A 23,355-nucleotide genomic window follows, 5' to 3' on the forward strand; every position below is an offset into this window, starting at 1 on the left:
CTGAAAAATTCATTAAAACATTTTATTATGAAGTGTTTACTATATGTAGTGTCAAAATCTCTATTTTTACATGTCATGTCACCCATGTCAAATTACTAAATATATAAAATCTGTTACCAATAGTTCTTTTAAATTCTATGATTAAACTTTTTATGTTCTAAGCCTAAATCTATATTATTAAAATTATGTCAAATATGTGCTAATCTACAATGCATATTGTGTAGAGATGCTGAATCACTATGTTGTACACCTGAAATGAATGCACCATTGTGTGTAAACTATACTCAAACAAAAAAATTTAAAAAGCAAAACCAAAAAAAAATGTTAATCTAGATCAAATATATGAACAGATAAGTCATCTCAAAGTTAATTTTTTCAAGTTTACAACTTGCCCCAAATAACATATTTCTTCTACTCAGATTATTTAAATTTGTCATCTTTTGAGTACTACCCCACTAAGGATTTTGTATTCTGAAAACGTGAGATTTGTGAAAGACCATTTTATGAATGGCTCACTTTAATGGCCAAAGTCAACCCGGAAAATGAATCATACTCAGATTCCTTCCTCTGCCCTTATCCTCGGGAGAGGTCCCCACCTCTTACCCCTTGGAGAAAACAGACATCAGCGCAGAACATCTTCAAACTTCTGTCCTTCCTTCTCCTATGGCATTTTTGTCCCCATCACGCCTTCCTTCTTCATATTTCAGTGACAGAGGCATCACTTTCTCCTCCAAGTTTCATCTCATCAGATGAGCTTTGGACTCAGTGACTACCAACTCATCATTTACTCAGCAAAGATTTAGTGGGTGCTCCCACGTGCTGGGCACTGGGGATACCATGCCCTCAAGAGCATACCCGACCTTGTTCGATTTCCCTTGCCTGCTCTCAGGCGTTCACCATTTTATGTTTCCTAGTTAATCTTTGTGTTTCCAATCTTTCTAACCCTGGCAGCATAACAGGTTAATCTCTCTGGAACACAGCTCTCAGCATTTGTGCAAGGAACTACATGTATTCCCTAATTCTTTTGTATGTTAGCTTTATAGTCTTACCTAGGAGAGTAAGTTTATTGACAAAATGGCTATCTTAGAGTCTTTGTGTGTGTGTCCCTGTATGACTCCCACTAGTCATTAGAGTTGATGGATACCTAACCAGAAATTAAATAGAAGCTCTTCAATGAATACATTAACCAGTTTTGGATATGATCACCAACATAGTCTTACATTATTTCATTAACTGGTATTGTAAAAGCCTTCAGTGATTCTTCATTTAAATATGTCTGTATGTGTGTTTGAGGCAGTTATAAAGTGGAACTCATTTTTTCCTCTATGTCTTAATCTTCTTTCCCTTAAGGAAGCCAGACTTTATTTTTTGGATAGTTGCCTGTATTTCTGCTCTTCTGCACTTTTACCCAGACTCAGTGACTCAGGGACTTAGCATCACCATTCACCTCTTCTGGGTCACTGCTATATCTTACGTAGTCATTATATAAATACTGCTTTGCATTATTTATATTTATATTACATGACGAATATGAAATTATGGGCATTTAAAATTGACAAGGAGAAAAAAAAACCCTGGAATAATTTATCCAGTAAGACTTCACTGTTGAGCTTATTGGAGATTCATATAACAGTTCTAGGAGGCATTATTCAGTAAAAGGGGTTCAACTACATGACTGATACCTTTTCTGTAACCACTGGTTCATATACGGTGATGAACTAGTCAACGAGCTTAGGAGCATAATTTTCATGAGTAGCAATATAAGTAGTCATATAAACCCTTACTCAAGTCAAAGAAAATGCAAAAATGCAACTCTTGATCTCAGAGTCATGAGTCAGCCCCATGTAGGGTGTAGAGATTACTAAAAAAATAAATAAACTTAAAAGACAATGCAAAAAAGTGAGTCTGTACCATTCAGCACAAATTTATGGCATTTTTAATTTTTTTTATGTTTAAGGTTCTGTGCTAAGAATTGAGGATAGATAAACAATTGTGGGATGTAGCTCACAACTTATAGGAGTTCCTAGTCCACTGAAGAAAAAGGGTATGAACCGAGTTCCAGGACAATTTAGGAATGGCTGTGATACAAGGAAGGCAATGTTCAATGAGAAACCCTGACAGGAAATCCCTGATCTATTCTTGGGGGTCAGGAATGGCACCCTGGGAAATGATGTCTGAGCTGACCTTGTAGAAAGAGTTTCTGTTTCCCTGATGAAGGGAGAATGAGGTACGCCTGGTAGAGGGAAATACTTGAGCAAAGGCACAGAGGTGAATAAAATTCCATCTTCATTTTATTAAAAACAAAGACACATTGAATGTTAAATTTAAACATGTTTTCTTTTTTTTTTTTAAAGATTTTATTCATTTATTTGACAGAGAGAGAGAGAGAACAAGTAGGCAGAGAGGCAGGCAGAGGGAGAGGGAGAAGCAGGCTTCCAACTGAGCAGGGAGCCCGATGCGGGGCTCGATCCCAGGACCCCGGGATCATGACTTGAGCCGAAGGCAGCAACTTAACCAACTGAGCCACCCAGGCGCTCCTAAACATGTTTTCACTTCAGAAAACACTATTCTCCAAGTGATGACAAGCCCATAATCACAGGGATAATCATCTCTTAAAATAACCGAGTTTCTAATCAATCTTTTAAATTTTATTAATATTCTACTAGTTTTTATTGACCTAGCTGAACAGGGATTAGAGCTAAGCAAATAATCCTCTTTTGCAGTGGAGTTCTTTAAGAAATAAAATTCAAATTCTACCTTGGTGATAAAAGTAACTATCTGGTAAAGTAAAATTTTTAATGAAAGGTTTTGGTACAAAGAAGGAAATGAAAAATGAAGGAAATAAATAAAGGAAGTTTTCATGATCTGACCAATTACGTTTGTGAAATCGGCTTAAGGGTTTTTGCGAGTGAAAATACAACCAAGTTTTCCTGACATACAGAATCCTTGATAGCTTTAATTGGATATGTGACTTCCTCCTCATCCTTTCTACCTCAGACTCATCCCCCACCCTCTTCCCATGCATACCCGGAAAGGAGCCAGTCTCTGCATTTCAGGTTTCTCCTTCATTTCTTTTGCCCACAAATAAGTAAACACACGTATGTTTTCTTATATCCCTTTCTTTCTTCCATGAAGGGTGGCATACAATAGATACTCTTCTGTACTTTACTTCTATTGCTTACAAATACATCCGGGAAGTCACTCCATATAAATTCTTAGATATCTTCCTCATCCTTTTTTTTACAGATGCAGGGTTCTCTGTCACGTGGATGTACTGTGGTTATCCAGCCATTCACCCAGACATATGGATATGTAAGTGGTTTCCAATGCTTTGCAATTAGAAATATTGCCGGCAAGAATAACTTTATGCATATATTTTGTTTGGTTGAGGTGGTATCTTCAGGATAGATCCCTAGAAGTGGGATTACTTGGTCAACAGGAGTGTGTATATGTACTTTCGTGAGATTTTGCCATGTCTCTGTCTGAGGGCAGCAGTTTTGGCTTTCCACTCCTCTGTGAGCATGCTGGTCAGATTCTTGGCAAGTTCTTGCTGTTCCTCAGGGAAGAGTGGTACATGTCAACCCATTCACCGTCGGCATCCTCCTCTCCCTAAGACTGGTACTTTCCCACCCATCTTTGTCATTCTCTTCCTCTTTTTCAATTCTAGAATGTCTGCTACCGAGATGCAATCTAGCATTGAATTCTCCATATTGTTCAACTCTTGCTTCTTCTTCTTCTTCTTCTTCTTTAAGATTTATTTATTTTAGAGAGAGAGAGAGCATATGAGTGGCAGAGGGAGAGGGAGAAGGAGAAAAATCTCAAGCAGACTCCTTGCTGAGTGTAGAGCCTGATGCGGGACTGGATCTCACGACTCTGAGACCATGACCCGAGCCAAAATCAAGAGTTGGATGCTCAACCAGCTGAGCCAACCCAGGCATCCCTTTGCACTCTTGCTTCTATCAAGGCCTCTGTAGGCTCACCCCAGAATTTCTTCTGCAACATCAAATGATATGGTGATCAGAAGAGCTGAATCAAAGTTCTAGAAGATATCATCACAGTCTTCTCTTTGTGTGTTCTACACTGGGCCAGATTTTGGAGGGGTCTTGGCCAGAGGACATTGAGCTGCTATCTGTGATAGCATTGCTTATTACTGTCATGACTACCCTGAATTTTTTGTCAATTACAAAATGGTTGGTCTTAGTTTTGAGCAATGATGATGATGCTGTGCTTGTGCAGCAAACAGAAGACTCTCGGTTATTTCTCTTTGAAGGGGCTGCAGAAACCTCTGCACCAAAGGATCAAAGTTAAAGAGAAAAAGCCCATAAATTCCCATCAATCTGGAGATAAGGTCCCTAAGCATCACCCTCATTTCAAACCTCTTCTCAGAGCATGCTGCGGGCTTTAGTAATTTATTTGCTGAACCTCGGGGAATCATTAATCAAGTGAACGGCTGAAAAGTCAAATGCCTCAGTTATTGTTCCGCTTTTGGCTCTTAAGTACACTCTTACAGTCACAGCCTGTTGCAACCCTGTGTTCGGAGCTTCTCTTTCCTGCAGCCCACTGCACTACACAGTCTTTCTTCTTTAGATTCTAAGTCATTGCCCCCTTTCTGCTATTTCTCTAGGAAGGATTTCAAAGCAGTAACATCTTGGTGACTTCAGAGAAACATGCAGCTGGGATAACGCTGGTATTTCTGGCCTCATTTCTAATGTTTCTTCTGTTGAGTTCAATCATTACATCTAAAGACAGCTTGACTGCAGATGCATCACTGTCCCGTAATAGAGCGTGCATGAAATTCTGCAATACTATACTCACTTTCATTTTATTTATATTCTTTGTATTAGTCATGTTCTGAGTATATACATCATATATTCTTTATATTTTACATTTCTATTCTTTATATTAGTCACGTTCTTTTTTTTTTTAAGATTTTATTCATTTATTTGAGACAGAGAGAATGAAAGACAGCACAAGAGGGAAGAGGGTCAGAGGGAGAAGCAGACCCCCCACTGAGCAGGGAGCCCGATGTGGGACTCGATCCCAGGACTCCAGGATCATGACCCGAGCCAAAGGCAGTCGCTTAACCAACTGAGCCACCCAGGCGCCCTATTAGTCACGTTCTATTTAAAATCTTTTGCAGAAGGTTATCATGGCAATGCAGAAGTTCCAAGAGCCCTAACAAACTTTATGGATTGATGAGATTCTTATCTCTCTGCTTTGCTATTCGAAGACCTGGATCTAAGACGGTGTGATTGTAGCAGAGGGTATCTTTCAGCATCCTGAAAAATGACTTCAATGTCTGGGTGGCAGTGACCAAATGGTGCCATAAACATTGCCAGCTTCCCCACTGGGTTTATTCGGTTATAATTTGAAAAGTTCCACTTGGATTGGTAGTGACTATAATGTTATAGAAATCTCTCAAGGTGGAGGCCAGGGGTCCTGCTTGATCAAATTCTGCACCTACTGCCAGTTGCTGGAAAACTGGTGCTTCCACAGGATACACTGGCTACAGCCAGGCTATGATCTCAGAAAACCCAGCTCCAAACCCAGCCAGCCCATCTGAGTGCAGCTTGCAAACTTCTGGGGGTGTCTTATTTTTAAGTCAACCAGAATTCATTTCTGTTATTTGAAATCAAAAGAAAATTAACTACAGTAACCAGAGCTGCACTTATGATTAGGAAGATTCCATTACTGTTACTATGAGTTGATATCTTTCAGTTCAAGGATTTGAAATGAAATTTCAAATTGAAATTGAAATGAAATTATTGCTTGCTTGTCAATGTTTGATTTCTTTTGGGATTTAAGACTTTTGGTTTAGACTGTACTGGTTGCCATTTTTTTCAGGGGTTTAGTAATAAATAATTATTCATTTAATTAAGTGGGATTAATTTGGCTAGTTCACATAAATTACATTTTAATATCCAGGTTGGCTAAATTTAGCATCTTCCAGGAAATATGAGGTTGGAATGACTGTGACTGTGGGAAGTCATTTACTTGAAAATAACCTTGGTGAGCTGAGTCATATTTCCTGGTTCAGGGTCCTTAATATAACAGAGGTTTTCCAACCAAAGTTTATTAAGAAATCACTAACTTTAACACTATATCAAGCATGAAACACTAAGGTTAAAACTCAATATTTAAGACTAACAGTTTAAACCAAAGTAATTCTAATAGGAAAGTTTTTTGTTTTTTTGTTTTCCTGTTTTGTTTTTTAAGTACATTTGTTGGTGACAAAAATGCTAACCATATTTGCAGGAACTAGGGTGGTTACTGGTATGCCATAATTTAAGGAAATTTGACTGGAGAGAGGGAGTGCTATACTCTGGGCTGAGGGAAATAAGGCCTGGGGTTTGCTTTTCCTGCTAACTACTAATTCCTGCTGCTAATTTCTACTACCTCCTGGTTTGGCTTTTTCTGCTATATAGCTGTGTGTTCTTAAGCAAATGAGCTTTCCAGTGCTTCAGTTTTTTCACTCATGCAATTGGAGACAGATTTATATTATGTCTAACTCTCTTGTACAATATATGAAAATCCATATTCAACAAAATATTAAATGAGGACATATTTGTATTAAATCATTTTTATAAGAATATAAAGAATATAAAGGGACTATTTTACTTTTGGAGCTCCTAAGAGAGACATGCACATTATTTACATGTTATTACTTACTTGACTGCATCTAGAAAGTAGCACATAGGCATCCAATAAACGTTGAACAAATGACAAAAGATGAGCAAAGATCCCTCAAACACTTAAAAGCTACAATCAAAGAATTTTATGAAAAAATGGTAAAAGATAAATCATAATACTACATAATTCATCAAGAAAATATGATTTGATTTAGACAAGTTCCAAGAACATGTATGCTGGATAAACTCAGATTTGTCTTCTAGGCCCACTGAGAATTTCACTGGACTTAGTGATCAAACTTCTAAGCAAAAGAGAAATATGATCCATTATTTAGAATAAGTTATAAAGATTAAAGAACATAAAATGTAGAACTCCTGTATTAGCATATTAAAAAGGAATCATCAGGCTAATTATGTGGCTGCAGTTTCCCATGTAACATTATTCTGTTTTGTAAAAATAGTCATTAAAAAAGAGACACTGAAAGTTACCAGTCTGTATTAGGACCACCTAATTTCTTAGATTTGGCACATCTATAGATTGCTAATAGTATAGAGAATGTGTACATATTCCTTTCACTGGGTGGTTTGCTCTTTTGTCATTTCTTCCATCTCTTTCTCTAACCCTTTTTATCACTGTATGAGATTCCATGTGATCTCACTCCTGGGTGAGCCTACTCTCTGGTTTTAGCTGGTTGGATGGGTGTACATTTTTGACCCAAGGGCAGTTAGTTAAACACATGGTCCTCTATTTCTTAGAATCAAAATAACTTTACTTAAAATACTTCAGACTGTCTCCCCTGTGATGCCAGTTATTCTCTGTGGTCAACACAGCATGATATTTAGAAAATTCATGCTTTAAAGATTTTATTTATTTATTTGACAGAAAGAGAGAGACAGCGAGAGAGGGAACACAAGCAGGGGGAGTGGGAAAGGGAGAAGCAGGCTTCCCACTGAGCAGGGAGCCCAGTGTGGGGCTCAATCCCAGGACCCTGGAACCATGACCTGAGCTAAAGGCAGTCACTTAACCAACTGAGCCACCCAGGCGCCCTGAAAATTCATGCTTTAATTGTTCATAAGTAACTTTGAATTCTTTAGAAGAGAAAAATGTATCCATTCAGCACAGCTCTCCATGGACCACTCACATACCAAGCACGGTGAAGTTCGACTCACCCACTTTTAATCTGCCTGTGACCTCTCCTTCAGAGTTGCGTGCGTTGACAGTCACATTCTGAGTTGACTGCAGAAGCAGAGATGAGTCCTAGAAAAGCATTTATAAAATTTGACAAAAAAAAGCACATTATTTAAAATGACTATCTTTATATTCAGACATAAATTTAGGATTTACAGGAGATAATTTCTCCATAGTCACAGATTCTGTGACCCTATACATATTTTCAAATTGTGGACTATATTATGTTAAAAGAGTAAATAAATGTGCTTTTCCCCCAAAGTTTAAAACAACACATATTTATTATATCATAGTTTTTATGGGTTAGGAGTTCAGGCAGAATCTACCAGTGGTTCCCTGTTCAGCATCTCAAGGGGACTGCAGGGCTGAGGATTCATTCCAGGCACAGGGTCTTCTTTTAAGCTCATGTGGTTGGTGGCAAAATTCATTTCCTTGCTGCTGTAGATGTCCTAACTTTTTTTTCATAAATTATAATACTCTTATGGGTTTCTGCTGCTTGTGTGCACTGGCTGTTGGATTCAGGTGGGTTTATGGTCCATTCAGAGGGAACCAAGAATCTTCTGAAGCTACAGGGAATGATGTGATTTTTCAGAAGGAGAGAAGTTTCAGGAGTGCCTTGGAACTCTGGTATGTCCAAAATTCTCCAAATTGCTTTGTGGAAGCAGATGGATCTATCAGTATCTCACATTTTATCCAATGATGTGACCTTAATCCTTGTTTTAGCACTGTTCAAAAATAACTAGCATGACAATAAGAGTTAACAGTTTACCAATTTCTTCCCTCTAGTCTCGGTGTGCAGGGTGGTGAAGGGCGCACTCCGTGCAATCTCTGGGCTCTCTCAGTGGCGGCAGCCCCCTCCTCCATGGTACTCTGCTCTGTGAACTTCAGGTTGGCTGCTTTTCCTTGGACTCCCAACCATATCTTCTCAACTTGGGGAGAACGCCTGCCTCTGCACTGGTCCCCTCCCTCACTGTGGCCTTAGAAACTCCCCAGGCAGTAAACTGGAGCACTCCTAGGGCTCATCTCTTTTGTTCCCTTTCTCAGAGATAACTGTCCTGACTGCCACTGTCCAATATTTGAAAATCATCCTACTCCATTTTGGCACTATGACAAAATACCAGAGACTGGGTAGCTTATAAACAACAAAGATTTCTTTCTCACAGTTCTGGAGACTGGGAAGTCCAAGATCATGGTGCTGGCAGATTTGGTGTCCCACGAGACTCACTTTCTGGTTCACAGAAGGTGACTTCCAGCTCACATGGCAGAACGGAGAGATCTCTCAGGCTGCTCTGATAAGGGCACTAATCCCATCACGAGGGCTCCGTCCTCATGACCTCATCTCTCCAAAGCCCCACCTCCTAGTACCATCACCTTAGGGGTTAGGTTTCAACATGTTGAAAACCTATGAGGTGACCATAACAAAAACCATTGTTTCATATACTTTCTCAAGTTTTTTTAGTTGCTTAATAAAAGCGGGTAAATCTGTTCCCTATTACTTCTGTCTTGTTTTACCTGTTTTGATTTTATAGTTTCTTATTCTTTTAATAAAAGCCACTCAAAAATAGCTTTATCTCTGTGAGATTAAGTGTGCTTTTCCAGTCATTTTCAGAATGATTATTTTTACTTAGTTGGAAGTTAATTCTCTTTTTTATAGAGTTTATTTGGTATCCTTTATTTAGATGGAGTTTTCCTTATGTGGTTGCAAATTTCAGTCTCAAGCTCCCTGTGTGGATGTATTTTAATTTCTGGACTCAACCAGCCTGTCTAAAGGCTTTACCGTTGTTTTCATTCAGACTGCCATGTTTCTCCATCTTGTAATGGTGGCTCAGGGCTTGTGTCCTCAGTGGCATTCGGGTCTTGGTCTGGCATTTTTATGGGCTCCATCCCACAGATATACAGTTTTATTCAAGCCTGGGCAGTAGGTGCAACCCTTTTTTGCCTTTCACTGCTGTCTCATGCAGTAGGTCTGGCTGGAGTCCCAAGCAGTCTCATCAGGTGCCATTTTGGTCTCTATTCCTCTGTGGACATTGATGGTAAGCTGCCCCTGCTGCTTTCCAGGATTGTGAACTTCAAAGACAATCATTTCAAGTAAAGCTTTACCACTGTGTGTTTGGGCTTCATTTCATTTTTGACTATGTTTATATGTTTCTAAATGCAACCTTTTTGTTTTATCGAATATAATTGCTACGTGTTTAGGTCAATGGGCAGGGTGGATGGTTTTAAATCATGAGCTCCAGGCAAGATCTTGACAGGACTTGTGAAGAGTAATCACATGTTAGAAGCCAGAGTACCATGTTGAATTATATTTATAATAAATTCTCTCACCTCAGCAATATAGATAAATGAATATATGTCAAATTTTGCAAATTCATTTCTGTAGTTTTATGGAAAATTACTTCCTGGACTCATTTTTGAAAAGCAAATGTAACTAATATATCAGTGTATACAGAAAATATAAAACATAATTTTGTTCAGTTAATCCTATTATTGGAAAGCCATATTAGTTACCAGATACTTTCTATTTCTGTGATCACATAATATTATTCCAAATGTTTCTGTAATTTTATGTATCAATTGACATATTTCATCAATCCGTCATTGTAAGACTTTAAAAATGATTATCTAAAATAATTTACACAATTTTGCTGTTTTTTTAAAGTATACCAGAGATGAAAAACATCTGATAAGTATAACTAAAAGTATTATTAAATCCAGAATAGTAAATTTGTTATGAACCAATCACCTGGTTTCAGTCACCAGGTTATTCTACCAGTCTTATCTCTTCAAAAATATGATAGGGGATCAGCCAACATAACTCTGGGGGGAAAGATGGCTAAGTTCTAATATTTAAATTCTTTGCTCACATCTGACCTCCCCTTTTACAAAAGCTTAGGTTCATTCCCCATGTTCCCATATGACAGGGGTATTTGATACATTTAAATGCCATCAGGATTAATGTAAGCATATTATCTGAAGAAGCTCATAGAATCGAGCTTATGCATGTATCAGCCTGTCACATTCCAGGTCATTTGCCTGCTCCTACTCTCATCTGAGACATTCTCAGAAGTAATACAGTAGTGTCTAAGAGCTACTTATGTGCTTTGCACTTTCTAGAATCTCTCCTCCGCAGTCCATATTTGGTAGTAGAGCTTGGTGATTGCTCTGATGTCCGTGTAAGGGTGTGGTTTATCTCGAAGACCACATGTGTTCTCAGTGGTTAGACTTTGGTATTCTTCCCAATTGCCCTAGAGTAGCTGGAAGAGCCTCTACATGTAGGAGATACTGACATATCCTTTCATATGTAGAAATATGATAGGAAAATGAAGAGTGCACTCTTCATACAATTGGTAAGTTGTTGTTGGATGAAGTTTAACATTTTGTTGGGATAATGCCACCTAATCAATAATTTGCCAAATGTTTATCTTTACTACAAAGTCCATAGCATCACTGAAAACAAAATAGAACATATTACAAAAATGGACTATATTTTATGCTTGGCTCTACTTGTTATAAATTCTATGGAGGTAAATGAAGATAATATTGAAATAGATTTGTTTATAAAATCACACAATTATTTAATGGGAATGTTTAATCTACTTATGGAGAATCCTACAGGACCATAATCTCTAATTAGCATAATTAGTACAGAACATACTACTATGAAACTAATTTCTTTCTAAGCTTCTCAGATAATTTTAAATGCTTTGAAAAAGTATTCAAATTACCTGCACTAAAAAAGTTTAGATTATTTTTGATAAAGGTTTTAATTACCAAACCTTTTTTATTATGGTCTAAATTACTGAGGCCACCAAATTCAGATCTAAAGCACATGAAAATGGAATCCTTTTAGAATGTAATAGCAGAAATATGTCATCGGTCTCTTTGGAAAGACTGTTCCAAAAACAGTGGATAATTTTGTGGCCTTAGCCACGGGAGAGAAAGGATTTGGCTACAAAGACAGCAAATTCCATCGTGTGATCAAGGACTTCATGATCCAGGGTGGAGACTTTACCCGGGGAGATGGCACTGGAGGAAAGAGCATCTATGGTGAACGCTTCCCCGATGAGAACTTCAAGCTGAAACACTACAGGCCTGGCTGGGTGAGCATGGCCAATGCAGGCAAAGACACCAACGGCTCCCAGTTCTTTATCACGACCGTTAAGACAGCATGGCTGGATGGCAAGCACGTGGTGTTTGGCAAAGTTCTGGAAGGCATGGAGGTAGTACGGAAGGTGGAGAGCACCAAGACGGACAGTTGGGACAAGCCCCTGAAGGATGTGACGATCGCAGACTGTGGCAAGATCGAGGTGGAGAAGCCCTTTGCCATCGCCAAGGAGTAGGGCCCCAGGGATCTCTTTGCGCCACCATCTGTGCGGCCCTGGTGCCTTCCCGCGGGTGAAGACCGCCCGCCGCAGGGCTCCGTGCTACACTGGCCCCAGTGCTTTTCTAGCCAAGCTTTTTACAGAGTGTAACATCAATGTGTGTACATGTATACATTTAAGAACCTCTTCTGAAATATGTTAAATTTCTGTGCTTAATGATTATTTACTTTTCATAAAACACAAAATATTTAAATGTTTCATCATTTTCTTACCACTCTGGAGTGTATTTCCTTAGCATACAACGGGAATAAAAATTCTGATTCTCCTTCTAGGCGAAGACCATCTTTTGTAACACGCAAGTGACCCATTCCTGTCTGGTAAAAAGATGAGACAATAGAGATTTTGTTATAGCTTTCTTTTTCCTTTCTTTTAGGATCAACTAAGATTACAGATGCATTTTCATAAGTTTTCTATTGGCACTTTTCTGTATTTCTCTTAAATATTCTATTTCAAACTTTAGTTGTTTTTACTCAATTGTCAGTATTTCATTAACTCTTGTGTAATACAAAGGACTATTTAGGAACTACATATAAGATTTAAAGAGTCAATTTATAATAAACACCCAAGAAACCACCACGATGTAAGAAAAAGGTTCTTACCATGACTATTTAAAAACATTTTTAAAAATTAAGATGCAATAAAACAGACTGTTTTGAGGTGTCCAGTTCTATGAGTTTTAACAATGGTCCACAAGGTACAGAACAGTTCCATCTCTCCAACCCGCACCGTACCTTAAAGGCTTCAAGTGTATCTGGCAAGTTTACAATATAGCAACTGTTTATTGGCCAGTTCTTAAGTGAAAAGCAATATAGGAGGATGTAGAACTCTATTCAAGGTGTCTGTTCTCAAAGAATTTTCAGTCATGAAAAATGACTGGATGGAAGGATAGAAGACTTAATTCTGGAGATTACTAGTGACCAACATGCTGTTAAATCTTGTAGACATTTTAAAGCTTCATTTCCTTTGCTTTCTCAGCAGCATTCAGCACCGGACCTCTTTTTTTTTTGGAACACTATCCTAACTCAGTTTCCGGGATACCACGCTCTCCTAGCTTTTCTCCTTGGCCTCCATACACATTCATTGTCATCTACCCAGCCTTTGACTGCTGGCCTCAAGCTCAGTCAGGCCCTCTCCTGTGATCCCTCCCTGGCCCTTCCCTTGGCTTCCATTACCATCTCAGTGTGGAAATTCTCACCTGTTTTTATTTGCAGTTTACATTCTCTCTTCTGAGCTCCAGACCCATATATATATATATATATATATATATATATATGTGATTGTCTATCTTTCCTTCCTTTTTGAATGTCCTGGGAGCACCTAAATACAACAAATTGAATTCTGATTTTTCCTCTCTTCCCCCAGGATAGAGGTAGATTTAAGAAAGGGAGAGCAGAATGGTCAGGAAAATGAAACAAAAACATTAAGGACAACTTTTTCCAGTGACAGGTGATTTCCAGGCCAGAGATATGTTACTCTGAACTGATGTCATGGACTTCTCTTTTGAAGAACTCCCTGGTTGATAAGGCCCACTGACAAGAACCAGATTTAATCTGAATTACTATGCCCGGTTATCTGTCTGTGAACCACCATTATGGTCCTCTTCCCAAACTCGGGTGTGGGAGCAGTGGAGTTTGCCCTGTGCTTAATGGAAGTCCCTCAGTGCTGCTGGCTTGAGTCAACATCCACCACAGGCAGGGAAGCTCTCCTGAGTCTCTCTGACACGTGTGATTCAGTGTGTAGCTTGGTTTAAAGAAAGGGCTCAAAATCTAAAAGGTTGACAGCTACTGTTCTACAGTTTCTCATCTAACCATGCAACTGAAAGGCACAGTTTATGAAATTAAGCCAACATTAGCAATATTATGAACTCCATTATGTGTGGATAATAAACCAATTTTTAGCAAACAATTCCAACAAGAATTTTTTGTCCTAGAGTTAACCAAAGTGAAGTTTCAAGATTATATATTCAAATCTGAAAATCTGCTGCTAAATTTCTGGGTTCAGTGAAACACATGCCAGGAGTTTTTCTGGACTCTATTTTGCTATATTGGGGAAAAAAACACCAATAAAAAAGTAATGCTAATTCCAGTCTCTGAAGTACTAATCTACATAATTAGATTGCAAAAGCTTATTGTTCCTTGTCATTTGTCATTTCCTCCTCTGGCTATTTGTCTCCCTAAAAAATAAGGAAATTGACATGAGGTGACCCAAGCTTCCTTTCACCTGTAATAGTCTACAGTTTCAATAAAATGAATTACAAATCTCTACAAACAACCAATCACTCCTCAATGGCTTAAAACAAAAGAATACACCTATTTGTCTACTTTTTTTTTTTTTTTAGTCAGGTATGTTGAGGTATAATTCACAAATAATAAAATTTACCTTTTTTAGTGAACATTTTTGCAAGTTTTCACAAAGTACAAAACACAGTGAAGATATAGAAAAGTTCTAGAGACCATAAAACATGCCTCCCTGCAGTCACTCCCCACCCCCACACTCCCATTCCTTGGCAAACACTGCTTTCTGTACCAATAGTTTTGCCTCTTGACGAATGTCATATAAATGGAATCATACAGTATGTAGCCTTTTCAGACTGCCTTCTTTCACTAGAATAATGCATTTGACATTCATCCATGCTCTTGTGCATATCAGCAGTTTCTTTTTAGAGATGAGTAGTATTCCCCTGGATGAATATATCACAATTTGTTTATCCATCTATCAGTTGAAGGACTTTTAGGTTGTTTTGATGATTATAGAAAAGGGCTTCTGTGTGAACATAATTATCATTTCTGTTGAAAAAAAGCCTAGTAATGGGATTGCTGGGTTGTATGGTAGGTTTATGGTTAACCTTATAAGAAATAAACTGCCAAACTGTTTTCCAAGGTGGTTGTACCATTTTGCATTCCCATAAGCAATATATGAGTGTTCTGGTTGCACTGTATTCTTGTCAACACTTAGTATTGTCAGTATTTTTTCCCATTCTAATAGGTATATGATGGTATCATATTGTGGTTTTAATTTGTATTTTCCTAATGACTAATGATGACAAACGTTTTTCAATGTGCTTTTTGCTATCCACATCTCTTCTTTGGTAAAATACTTGTTTAATTTTTTTCTACTCACTGTTTCTTTCATTATTATTGATGGTTTAGGGTTCTTTATATATTCCGGATACAAATCTTGTAATTTGCAAATATTTTCACCCAGCATGTGTTTTTTTTTTTTTATAATTTCTTTAACTGTGTCTTTTGAAGAGCAAAAGTTTTTAATTTTCAAGAGTTTTTCAATTTTCTCTCTTGTAGTTATGCTTTTGATATTTTATATGACAGCTTTACCTAAACCAAGGACATATTTTCTCCTATGTTTTCTCCTAGAATTTTTATAGTTTTAGAATATACACTTAGGTCTATGACCAATTTTTAGTTAACTTTTATGTATGGTGTGAGTTATGGATAAAGATTATTTTGCATATGGTATCCAATTATTTCAGCACAATATGGTGAAAATTTCATCCACTTTCCACTGAATTAGTTTTGTGCTTTTATAAAAAATTAATTAGCCATGTGTGGTTGTATTTCTGGATTCTCTATTCTGTTCTATGGACCCATATGTCTATATTTACTACACTGTATTGATTACTCTAACTTTACAGTAAAGGCTTGAAATCACATAGTGTGAGTTTACTAATTTTATCTTCTTCAAAACTGTTTTATTTTTATATTTTTAAAAGATTTTATTTATTTATTTGACAGAGAGACACACAGTGAGAGAGGGAACACAAGCAGGGGGAGTGGAGAGGGAGAAGCAGGCTTCCCACTGAGCAGGGAGCCTGATGTGGGACTCGATCCCAGGACCCTGGGATCATGACCTAAGCCAAAGGCAGACGCTTAACAACTGAGCCATCCAGGCACCTGTCAAAACTGTTTTAAAAAGATTTTTATTATGATAAAATATACTTAACAAAATTTGCCATTTTAGCCATTTTTAATTGTATAGTTCAGTGGTATTAAGTACATTCATATTGTTGTGCAATCTCCACGGTCCATCTCCGTAACTTTTTCATCTTTTCCAACTGAAACTCTGTACCCATTAAACAACAACTCCCCATCTCCCACTCCCCCCAGCCCCTGGTACCCACTATTCTACTTCCTGACTCTATGAATCTGATTATTCTAAGTACCTCATTTGAGTGGAAGCATATACATTTGTCTTTTTTTTTTTTTTTAACTGTATTCTTGTTTCTTGGCTTTAAATATAAGTTTTAGAATCAGCTTGTCTATTCTACAAAAATTTCTTCTGGGATTTTGATTAGCAACGTGTTGAATATAAGTATCAGTCTGGGGAAGAACTGACATCTTAACAATATCTAATCTTCTAATGCCTAAACACTATTTCCCCATTTATTTAATTTTAAAGATTTCTTTCATCTTTATTTTGTAGTTCTCAGCATACAAATCTTATCCGTATTTTGCTAGGTTTTTACATAAATACTTCATGTCTCTTGGTACCATTACAAATGATATTATTTTTATTTCATATCAGCTTCCATTTAGTCAGTATTGTTCTGGTTTATGCTTTTTCCTTCTTTTATTTTCAAAATCCCTCAATTTTTTTCCTTTATGTCTCTTGTAAGCAGATTACAGATGATCTTTTTAAAAACACAACTTGAAAATGTCTATTAACAGTAGAATTTAATGTTCACAGTCAGTAAAATTACTGAAATATTTTGATGGACTTCTACTATCTTATTTTTCTCTAAGAAAATTTACACTGGTTATTGAGCACACTCTCCGATGACCTGACAATCATTTTGTCAGTAAAATGGCCTCTTGAGCTCTGACACCCATAGCAAAGCCCTATAAAAATATTGCTGTTTTAAGAATAAAAAAGATGTAAGATTCCATTAAGGCCAAGTGTTCTTGTTAAATAAAATGCCCCAGCTGGGTGAAGAGGGCATCTATGAAGGGGTGTGACCCAGTATTTGGTGTCAGGTCCCAGAAGGGTGAATAGTACCCCTCAGCACTGAAACCACCAGGAAGGGTGTCAAGCTCAAGTGGAATGGGGAGACATCTGTGTAGGAGAGAGGGTGGTGGCAGAGGTATGAGAGTGGAAACATGAAGGAGATTGATTGAATAAGTAGAGGAAAGAGTAATGGGAGCCACATTCCTCATGTCAAGGAAGGGAGTACAAATATATATATATATATAGACAGAGAGAGAGAGAGAGAGAGAAAGAGAGAGAGAAAGGTTAAATCCTGTCATGTTGGATTGAATTTAAAATTTGTATGAACCTATGATGTTCCATGTGTACGTGGGTAGATAGAGAAATAAATGTTCATACAAAGGTGTGTGTGTGTGTGTGTTAGTTACATGTCCTCTGACTGGGTCTGGGAGTAGCAGCACATCAACAGCAATGAGCATGTCTAACACTTGACTCTTAGCTTCTAAATACCGTTCCCCACTAAAAGGAAAGAGAGCTCCTTGGAGAGATAGCTAATTTCAGGGCCAGAGTAAGGAAAGAGCATGATGAGCCCAGAAGATCTTGTGCCAGAAGATAAGAAAGGGCTCAAAGAATAATGAGGATAGGTTAAAAGACAGAAAAGCCAGCTAAAAAGGCCTCCCAGAAGCCAAATCCCTTGACCAAATCCTTGCAAGCAGGCATTAACCACATCTATTCTCACCTCTTGATTTACTATCTGATGCACAGAAGTGCTTATTACATGGTTGTTGAACAGTTAAGTGATCTGTTTCCAGAAAAAAATCAGAAGTTCAGCCAATAAAACTCAGCATCATTTAGATCCTACATTACACCACACTGTCAGCTTAGTATTTATATGACATCTCAACTCTGGCTTTACTTCCTTTGGTGTATCCTCTGCTGTCAATTCTAATGTGACTGTACCATCATGCATTCATTCTTTTGGCAAAAATCAACCAAGTGCCAGATTTTGACTCTGTTCTGCTCCCGCCACTCACTCCAAGTGGGCTCAACACTTCTGAGCAATAGCAAGGGGCAGGAGAGCAGTCCCAGCAGGATGATGTCTTGATTAAATCCTTAGGTAGTTTACACAGAACACCAGGAGGATGAGCTCTGTAGTTCACAGTGCCTTCCACATAATGGTAGTAGGTAGAATAAGCAGGACGATGTCATGACTCAAATTCATCCCCTCAGAAATGAGGGAGGAAGAATTTCCAAACCACTTCCAAATCACTCTTTTCATCTTCCCAAAGCTGGAGTTAACAGGTCAAATGTTGCTCTGACCCTTAATCATCATTTTCTTAGTTGCAGGCTTAGCATTTACAGCTAGCACAATCAAAGTAAAACATGATTTAATCAGCTCTCTCTGGAACTTAAATTCATTTGGTCAATTTCCTATTGTTTTTGGCTTTCTTCATTCTGGAGGTCTGCAAGCTTCTCTTTCTTCCTTTTCATTTCTTAAAGATTAATTAACCTATATATCTTTTTGAATTTACCACATTAATTTTGTTTCAAGCAACTAACTTTGATAATTTTCCCTTCTTGTATGAAATAAATTACCCTCTGTCTTCCTTCTCTGGTCAGCACTGCCCCCACTCAACAGCTTCTAAAGGCAAGCTGGGTGTAATAAGGAAAAACTCAGTTTTTTCTTCCTGTGTAGGGAAAAACTCAGCTCTCCCTATAATGTCTTTCCTTCCTGTGAGGCTCCCGTACTTCACACAGAACACTTCACTTCCAAGATTTCTGGTCACCAGATGTGTGGAGGTTTTCCCCACACCCAGCAATCCTTAGACACCAGGAGGGTGTCGAAGAATTCAACTCAATTCTCACACTATCTACCCAGAGATACCATCAAATATCACAGACTAAAGGCTCAGTCCCGCAAGACTGTCCTGCTCTCATTGCCTTCAGATGCCAGTCACAAGCCCAGGTTGTCATCTCTGCTTCTGATTAACCAGCTATTTATCAGAGGTTCCAACATCCCGTCCTTGGGTTTGACTGAATTGCTAAAGCAGCTCACAGAACTCAGGGAAACACTTACATTAACAGTGTATTAAAGAATATGGTAAAGGATACAGATGAACATCCAGATGAAGAGATACATGGGATGCAGTCTGGGAGGGTCCTGAGTGTAGGAATTTCTGTCTCCATGGAGCTGGGGTATGTCACTCTCCCAGTGTGGATGTTTTTGCTAACCTGGAAGCTCCCCAAACCCCCTATGACTGGGATGTATGGAGGCCTGCCTCCTCATGTAGGCATGAGCAATTTTTAACTCCATTTCCAACCCCTCTCCCCTATTTGGAGGATGGGGCATGGGTAGGACTGAAAATTCTAAGCTTCTAATTATGGCTGGGTCTTTCTGGTGACTGGCCCCCATGAGGGAGTCATCCAGGAGCCCACCCAGAGTCACCTCATTAGAACAAAAGATGTTCCTAGTGCTCTTATCACTAGTACAAGGGTTTTGGGAGCTCTGGGACAGGAACTGGGGGGAGGAACACTATATATTTTTTTCGGTGATTTCATACTGGGGACAGATGGCACATACATTTCATCTTGCTTACTGTATTAGTTTCCTACTGCTGCTGTAACAAATCACTACATGTTTAGTAGATTAAAACAATACAAATTTATTATCCTCCAGTTCTGGAGGTAGGTAGGGCTGTGTTGCTTCTGGAAGCTGTAGGGGAGAATCGTTTTTCTTGCCTTTTCCAGCCTCTAGAGGCCGCCCACATTTCTTGGCTCATGGCCCACATCACTTGGACTCAGCTTCTGTCATCACACCCCTTCTCGGACTCTGACCCACCTGCCTCCCTCTTACACTGGGCCCACCTGGATGATCCAAGATAATCTCTCCATTTCAAGACCCTTAACTAAATCACATCTGCAGTATCTCCTTAGCCATGTAAGGTCACATAGTCACATTTGGGGCATTATGATGTAGACATCTTTCAGGCCATTATTCAGCCTACCACACTTACCAATTGAGAATAAAGGGGTAGAAGCTGCTGTGGTTCTTGTCAAGCTTTAATGTGTATTTAAATCACCTGGGATCTAGTTAAAAAGCAACTACTAGTTAGTGGGTCTGGGGTGGGACATGAGAGTTGACCTTTGTAACCAGCTCCCAGGTGATGCTCTTGCTACTGCTCCAGATACCACATCGAACGGCAAGGCTTAAACAATGATTCTGACTCTTGGCTGCACATTGGGATCAACTGGGGGGTTGTAAGAACTACTGGATGCCCAGTCCCCACCCCTAGAAGCTGTGCTTAACTTGCTGTGGTGTATGGCCTGGACACTGGGATTTTTAGAAGCTTGAGACCCTTGAAGGTTGTGTGAAAATTCCTTAGGTCTAAGTCTGGCTGAGGTGGAAAAAGTGCATTGTTGGGCGCCTGGGTGGCTCCGTTGGTTAAGCGACTGCCTTCGGCTCAGGTCATGATCCTGGAGTCCCGGGATCAAGTCCCGCATTGGGCTCCCTGCTCGGCAGGGAGTCTGCTTCTCCCTCTGACCCTCCTCCCTCTCATGCTCTCTGTCTCTCATTGTCTCTCTCGCAAATAAATAAAATCTTAAAAAAAAAGTGCAATTGTTAATTAGTAACATTTGCCACTGGCTGGAATTTGGGTTTGACGGATGATTGCCATGTTTGTTGCACACCTGCCCACCTGGTGACTTGCCCTGGGCTAGGGATACCTGGGTGGCTCAGGTAGCTAAGCATCTGCCTTTGGCTCAGGTCATGATCCCAGGGTCCTGGGATGGAGTCCCACATCAGGCTCCTTGCTTGGCGAGGAGACTGCTTCTCACTCTGCCTACCGCTCCCCCTGCTTGTGCTCTCCCTCTCTCTCTCTCTGACAAATAAATAAATAAAATCTTAAAAAAAAAAAAAAAGACTTGCTCTGGGCTAGATACAAAATGAATGACTTTTAGTCCTTGCAGATATTCCACATATTGTGCTCGGGGATGGGAGCCCAGTCAATGAGCCCTCTGCCCACTCATCTTTGTTACTAGTGCCGAACGGTATGCCTGACACATAACAAATGTTTGTTGATTCTACTGTATTAGAGACAAAAAGCTCTATCCAGAAGTATTCACAATTCAATAGAGAAGATAAATTAAGCATAATGTAATAACAGATGTATCGTATAGAGTGCAATGTAGGGTTGGAGGAGCTTAGACTTTCACCTTATTAGAGTGGCTCTTCAACTAAACTGTGTAGGAATAAAATAAGAAAATATTGGAATTTTTGTGTTTATGAGATTATAACAAAACAAAATACAATAGAAAAATTATCTGGTTCAATCAATTTTAATTTGTGTGGACTGACTCAGAAACAGCAGGTTCTATTATATTGCAGGCTCTCTGTTATTGCAATCACACACAGAAAACTGAACTCATTAAAACTTTAAGAAAGTTAAGTCCTAGTTTCCATCACACATAGTGCTGACTTACATATAAATTAGGTCCAAATATCATTTGAATAAAATCTCCTTCCTAGCTTTAAGTAGCAGAAAATGTGATCTGAAACAATAAACTTATGTCAACACTCTAAAGACTAAGAATGGAAATGTCTGTTTTTCTAAACATCTGAAATTTGACTTTTCTCTTAATAACAAGACAATTTATTAAAAATGCTAAAGACCAAACATACATTTTTATTGTTGAACTAGTCTTTAAAATTTTATTCTTTTTAAACTGAATGCATGAGACAACTTAAAGTCATTAGTAGTGATCAAAAATAACAATATAAAATTAATTTTTCCAGTTCCAACCTGACTTATCAGCCATCATTAGTCTTCTTTCTGAGGACCAAAGGGTCTGGAAGCCACATCTAGCACCCCAAATTTTAAGACCCCCATCTGAGGGATGGACCCTCTAAAACACCTGTCTCTGAAAGCCAGTGGGGCTTCATCCATGAACCTCACAAGATTAAAGCAAGCAAAGAAGCAGTTCTTAATGGGTGCATGAGCATTCACCATGGCTATCCCCCAGGGCTCACTGCAGCAGGACTAGGCAAAAATGCCCATTTCCCAGTCTCTCCCTGAAAGAGATTCATCTGCATACTTTAAAAGCTACTGCCTTTTTTCATGTGTCTGTTGGCCATTTGTATGTCTTCTTTGGAGAAGTGTTTGTTCATGTCTTCTACCCCAAAGATACAGATGTAGTGCAAAGAAGGGACACCTTCACCCCAGGGTTCATAGCAGCAATGTCCACAATAGCCAAACTGTGGAAGGAGCCGAGATGTCCTTCAACAGATGAATGGATAAAGAAGAAGTGGTTCATATATACAATGGAATATTATTCAGCCTTCAGAAAGGATGAATACCTACCATTTACATTGATGTGGATGGAACTAGAGGGTATTATACTAAATGAAATAAGTCAAGCAGAAAAAGACAATTATCATATGGTTTCACTCATAGGTGGAATATAAGGAATAGCACAAGAGAATCATAGGGGAAGGGAAGAAAAAACTGAATGGGAAAAAATCAGAGAGGGAGACAAACCATGAGAGACACTTGACTGTGGGAAACAAACTGAGGGTTGTGGACGGGGAGGTGGATGGGGGGATGGGGTAACTGGGTGATGGGCATTAAGGAGGACACATGATGTGATGAGCACTGGGAGTTATATGCAACTAATGAATCACTGAACACTACACCAAAAATTAACAATGTCTATATGTTGGCTATTGAATTTAAATGAAAAAAAAAAAAAAAAGCTACTGCCTGAGGGCCAGGCTTCTAATTTAGCACACATCTAGGGTCTGGCTGCATTCTTCCCCAGAGTTCATCAGGGAAGCCAGTGGACACCTCTCCTACCTTCTCCCTCAATTCTTCTAAAATAATAAAAGCACGATATTAGTATCACCTCAGAAGGAACTTGTATACACATCTGGCTCCCCAGCTTCTATGGCTTCTACCCCAGGATGAGCCCCCAGATCACTTGGTTCTGATAGCCACTAGGGCATGCATTCAAGAATCTCAGAGGACTATGGCAAACAAAGAAGCAGCTTTTAAGGGGCTCAGGAGGGGCTCCCCTCCATGGCTAACCACCTAAACCCAGCACGGAGGGAGCAGGCAAAAATGCCCATTTCCCAGTTTCTCCCTGGATGAGGTTTAACTACATATGTTCCCTGATGCTGCCTGAGGGTCTAGCTTTTAATCAACCTGTATCTGGGTGCTAAAGT

General features: G+C 38.9%; 2 protein-coding genes and 1 pseudogene across 6 annotated transcripts in view; 1 reads left to right on the forward strand and 2 right to left on the reverse strand.

Annotated features, from left to right (window-relative positions):
* Positions 1-23,355, reverse strand: part of SGCG (sarcoglycan gamma) — a 135,071-nt gene that overhangs the window by 27,662 nt on the left and 84,054 nt on the right. For all 5 annotated transcript variants that reach the window (XM_064586297.1, XM_064586295.1, XM_064586293.1 and 2 more), the window contains 2 exons: positions 12,413-12,514; positions 7,800-7,887 (listed from right to left, as the gene is read on the reverse strand). In XM_064586297.1, the coding sequence (XP_064442367.1) occupies positions 7,800-7,887; positions 12,413-12,514 (190 nt within the window). The remainder of the gene's footprint in view (positions 1-7,799; positions 7,888-12,412; positions 12,515-23,355) is intronic.
* LOC129045641 (protein SDA1 homolog) lies at positions 7-7,793 on the reverse strand (annotated as a pseudogene).
* On the forward strand, positions 11,139-12,256 carry LOC123838416 (peptidyl-prolyl cis-trans isomerase B-like). The gene is made up of 2 exons (XM_045867411.3): positions 11,139-11,165; positions 11,682-12,256. The coding sequence occupies exons 1-2, from the start codon at positions 11,139-11,141 to the stop codon at positions 12,156-12,158; spliced, it is 504 nt and encodes a 167-aa protein (XP_045723367.3). The 3' UTR covers positions 12,159-12,256.

This window comes from Mirounga angustirostris, unplaced genomic scaffold (genome assembly GCF_029215605.1).
Source record: "Mirounga angustirostris isolate CCGP_5_RB_7025 unplaced genomic scaffold, mMirAng1.0.hap1 SCAF_3, whole genome shotgun sequence".
Classification (NCBI taxonomy): domain Eukaryota; kingdom Metazoa; phylum Chordata; class Mammalia; order Carnivora; family Phocidae; genus Mirounga; species Mirounga angustirostris.

Coding starts and splice junctions, on each gene's coding strand:
- LOC123838416 (XM_045867411.3), top strand. CDS start 11,139: ATGAAGAGTGCACTCTTCATACAATTG. Junction 11,166..11,681: donor GTGCACTCTTCATACAATTG/GTAAGTTGTTGT, acceptor ATGTAATAGCAG/AAATATGTCATCGGTCTCTT.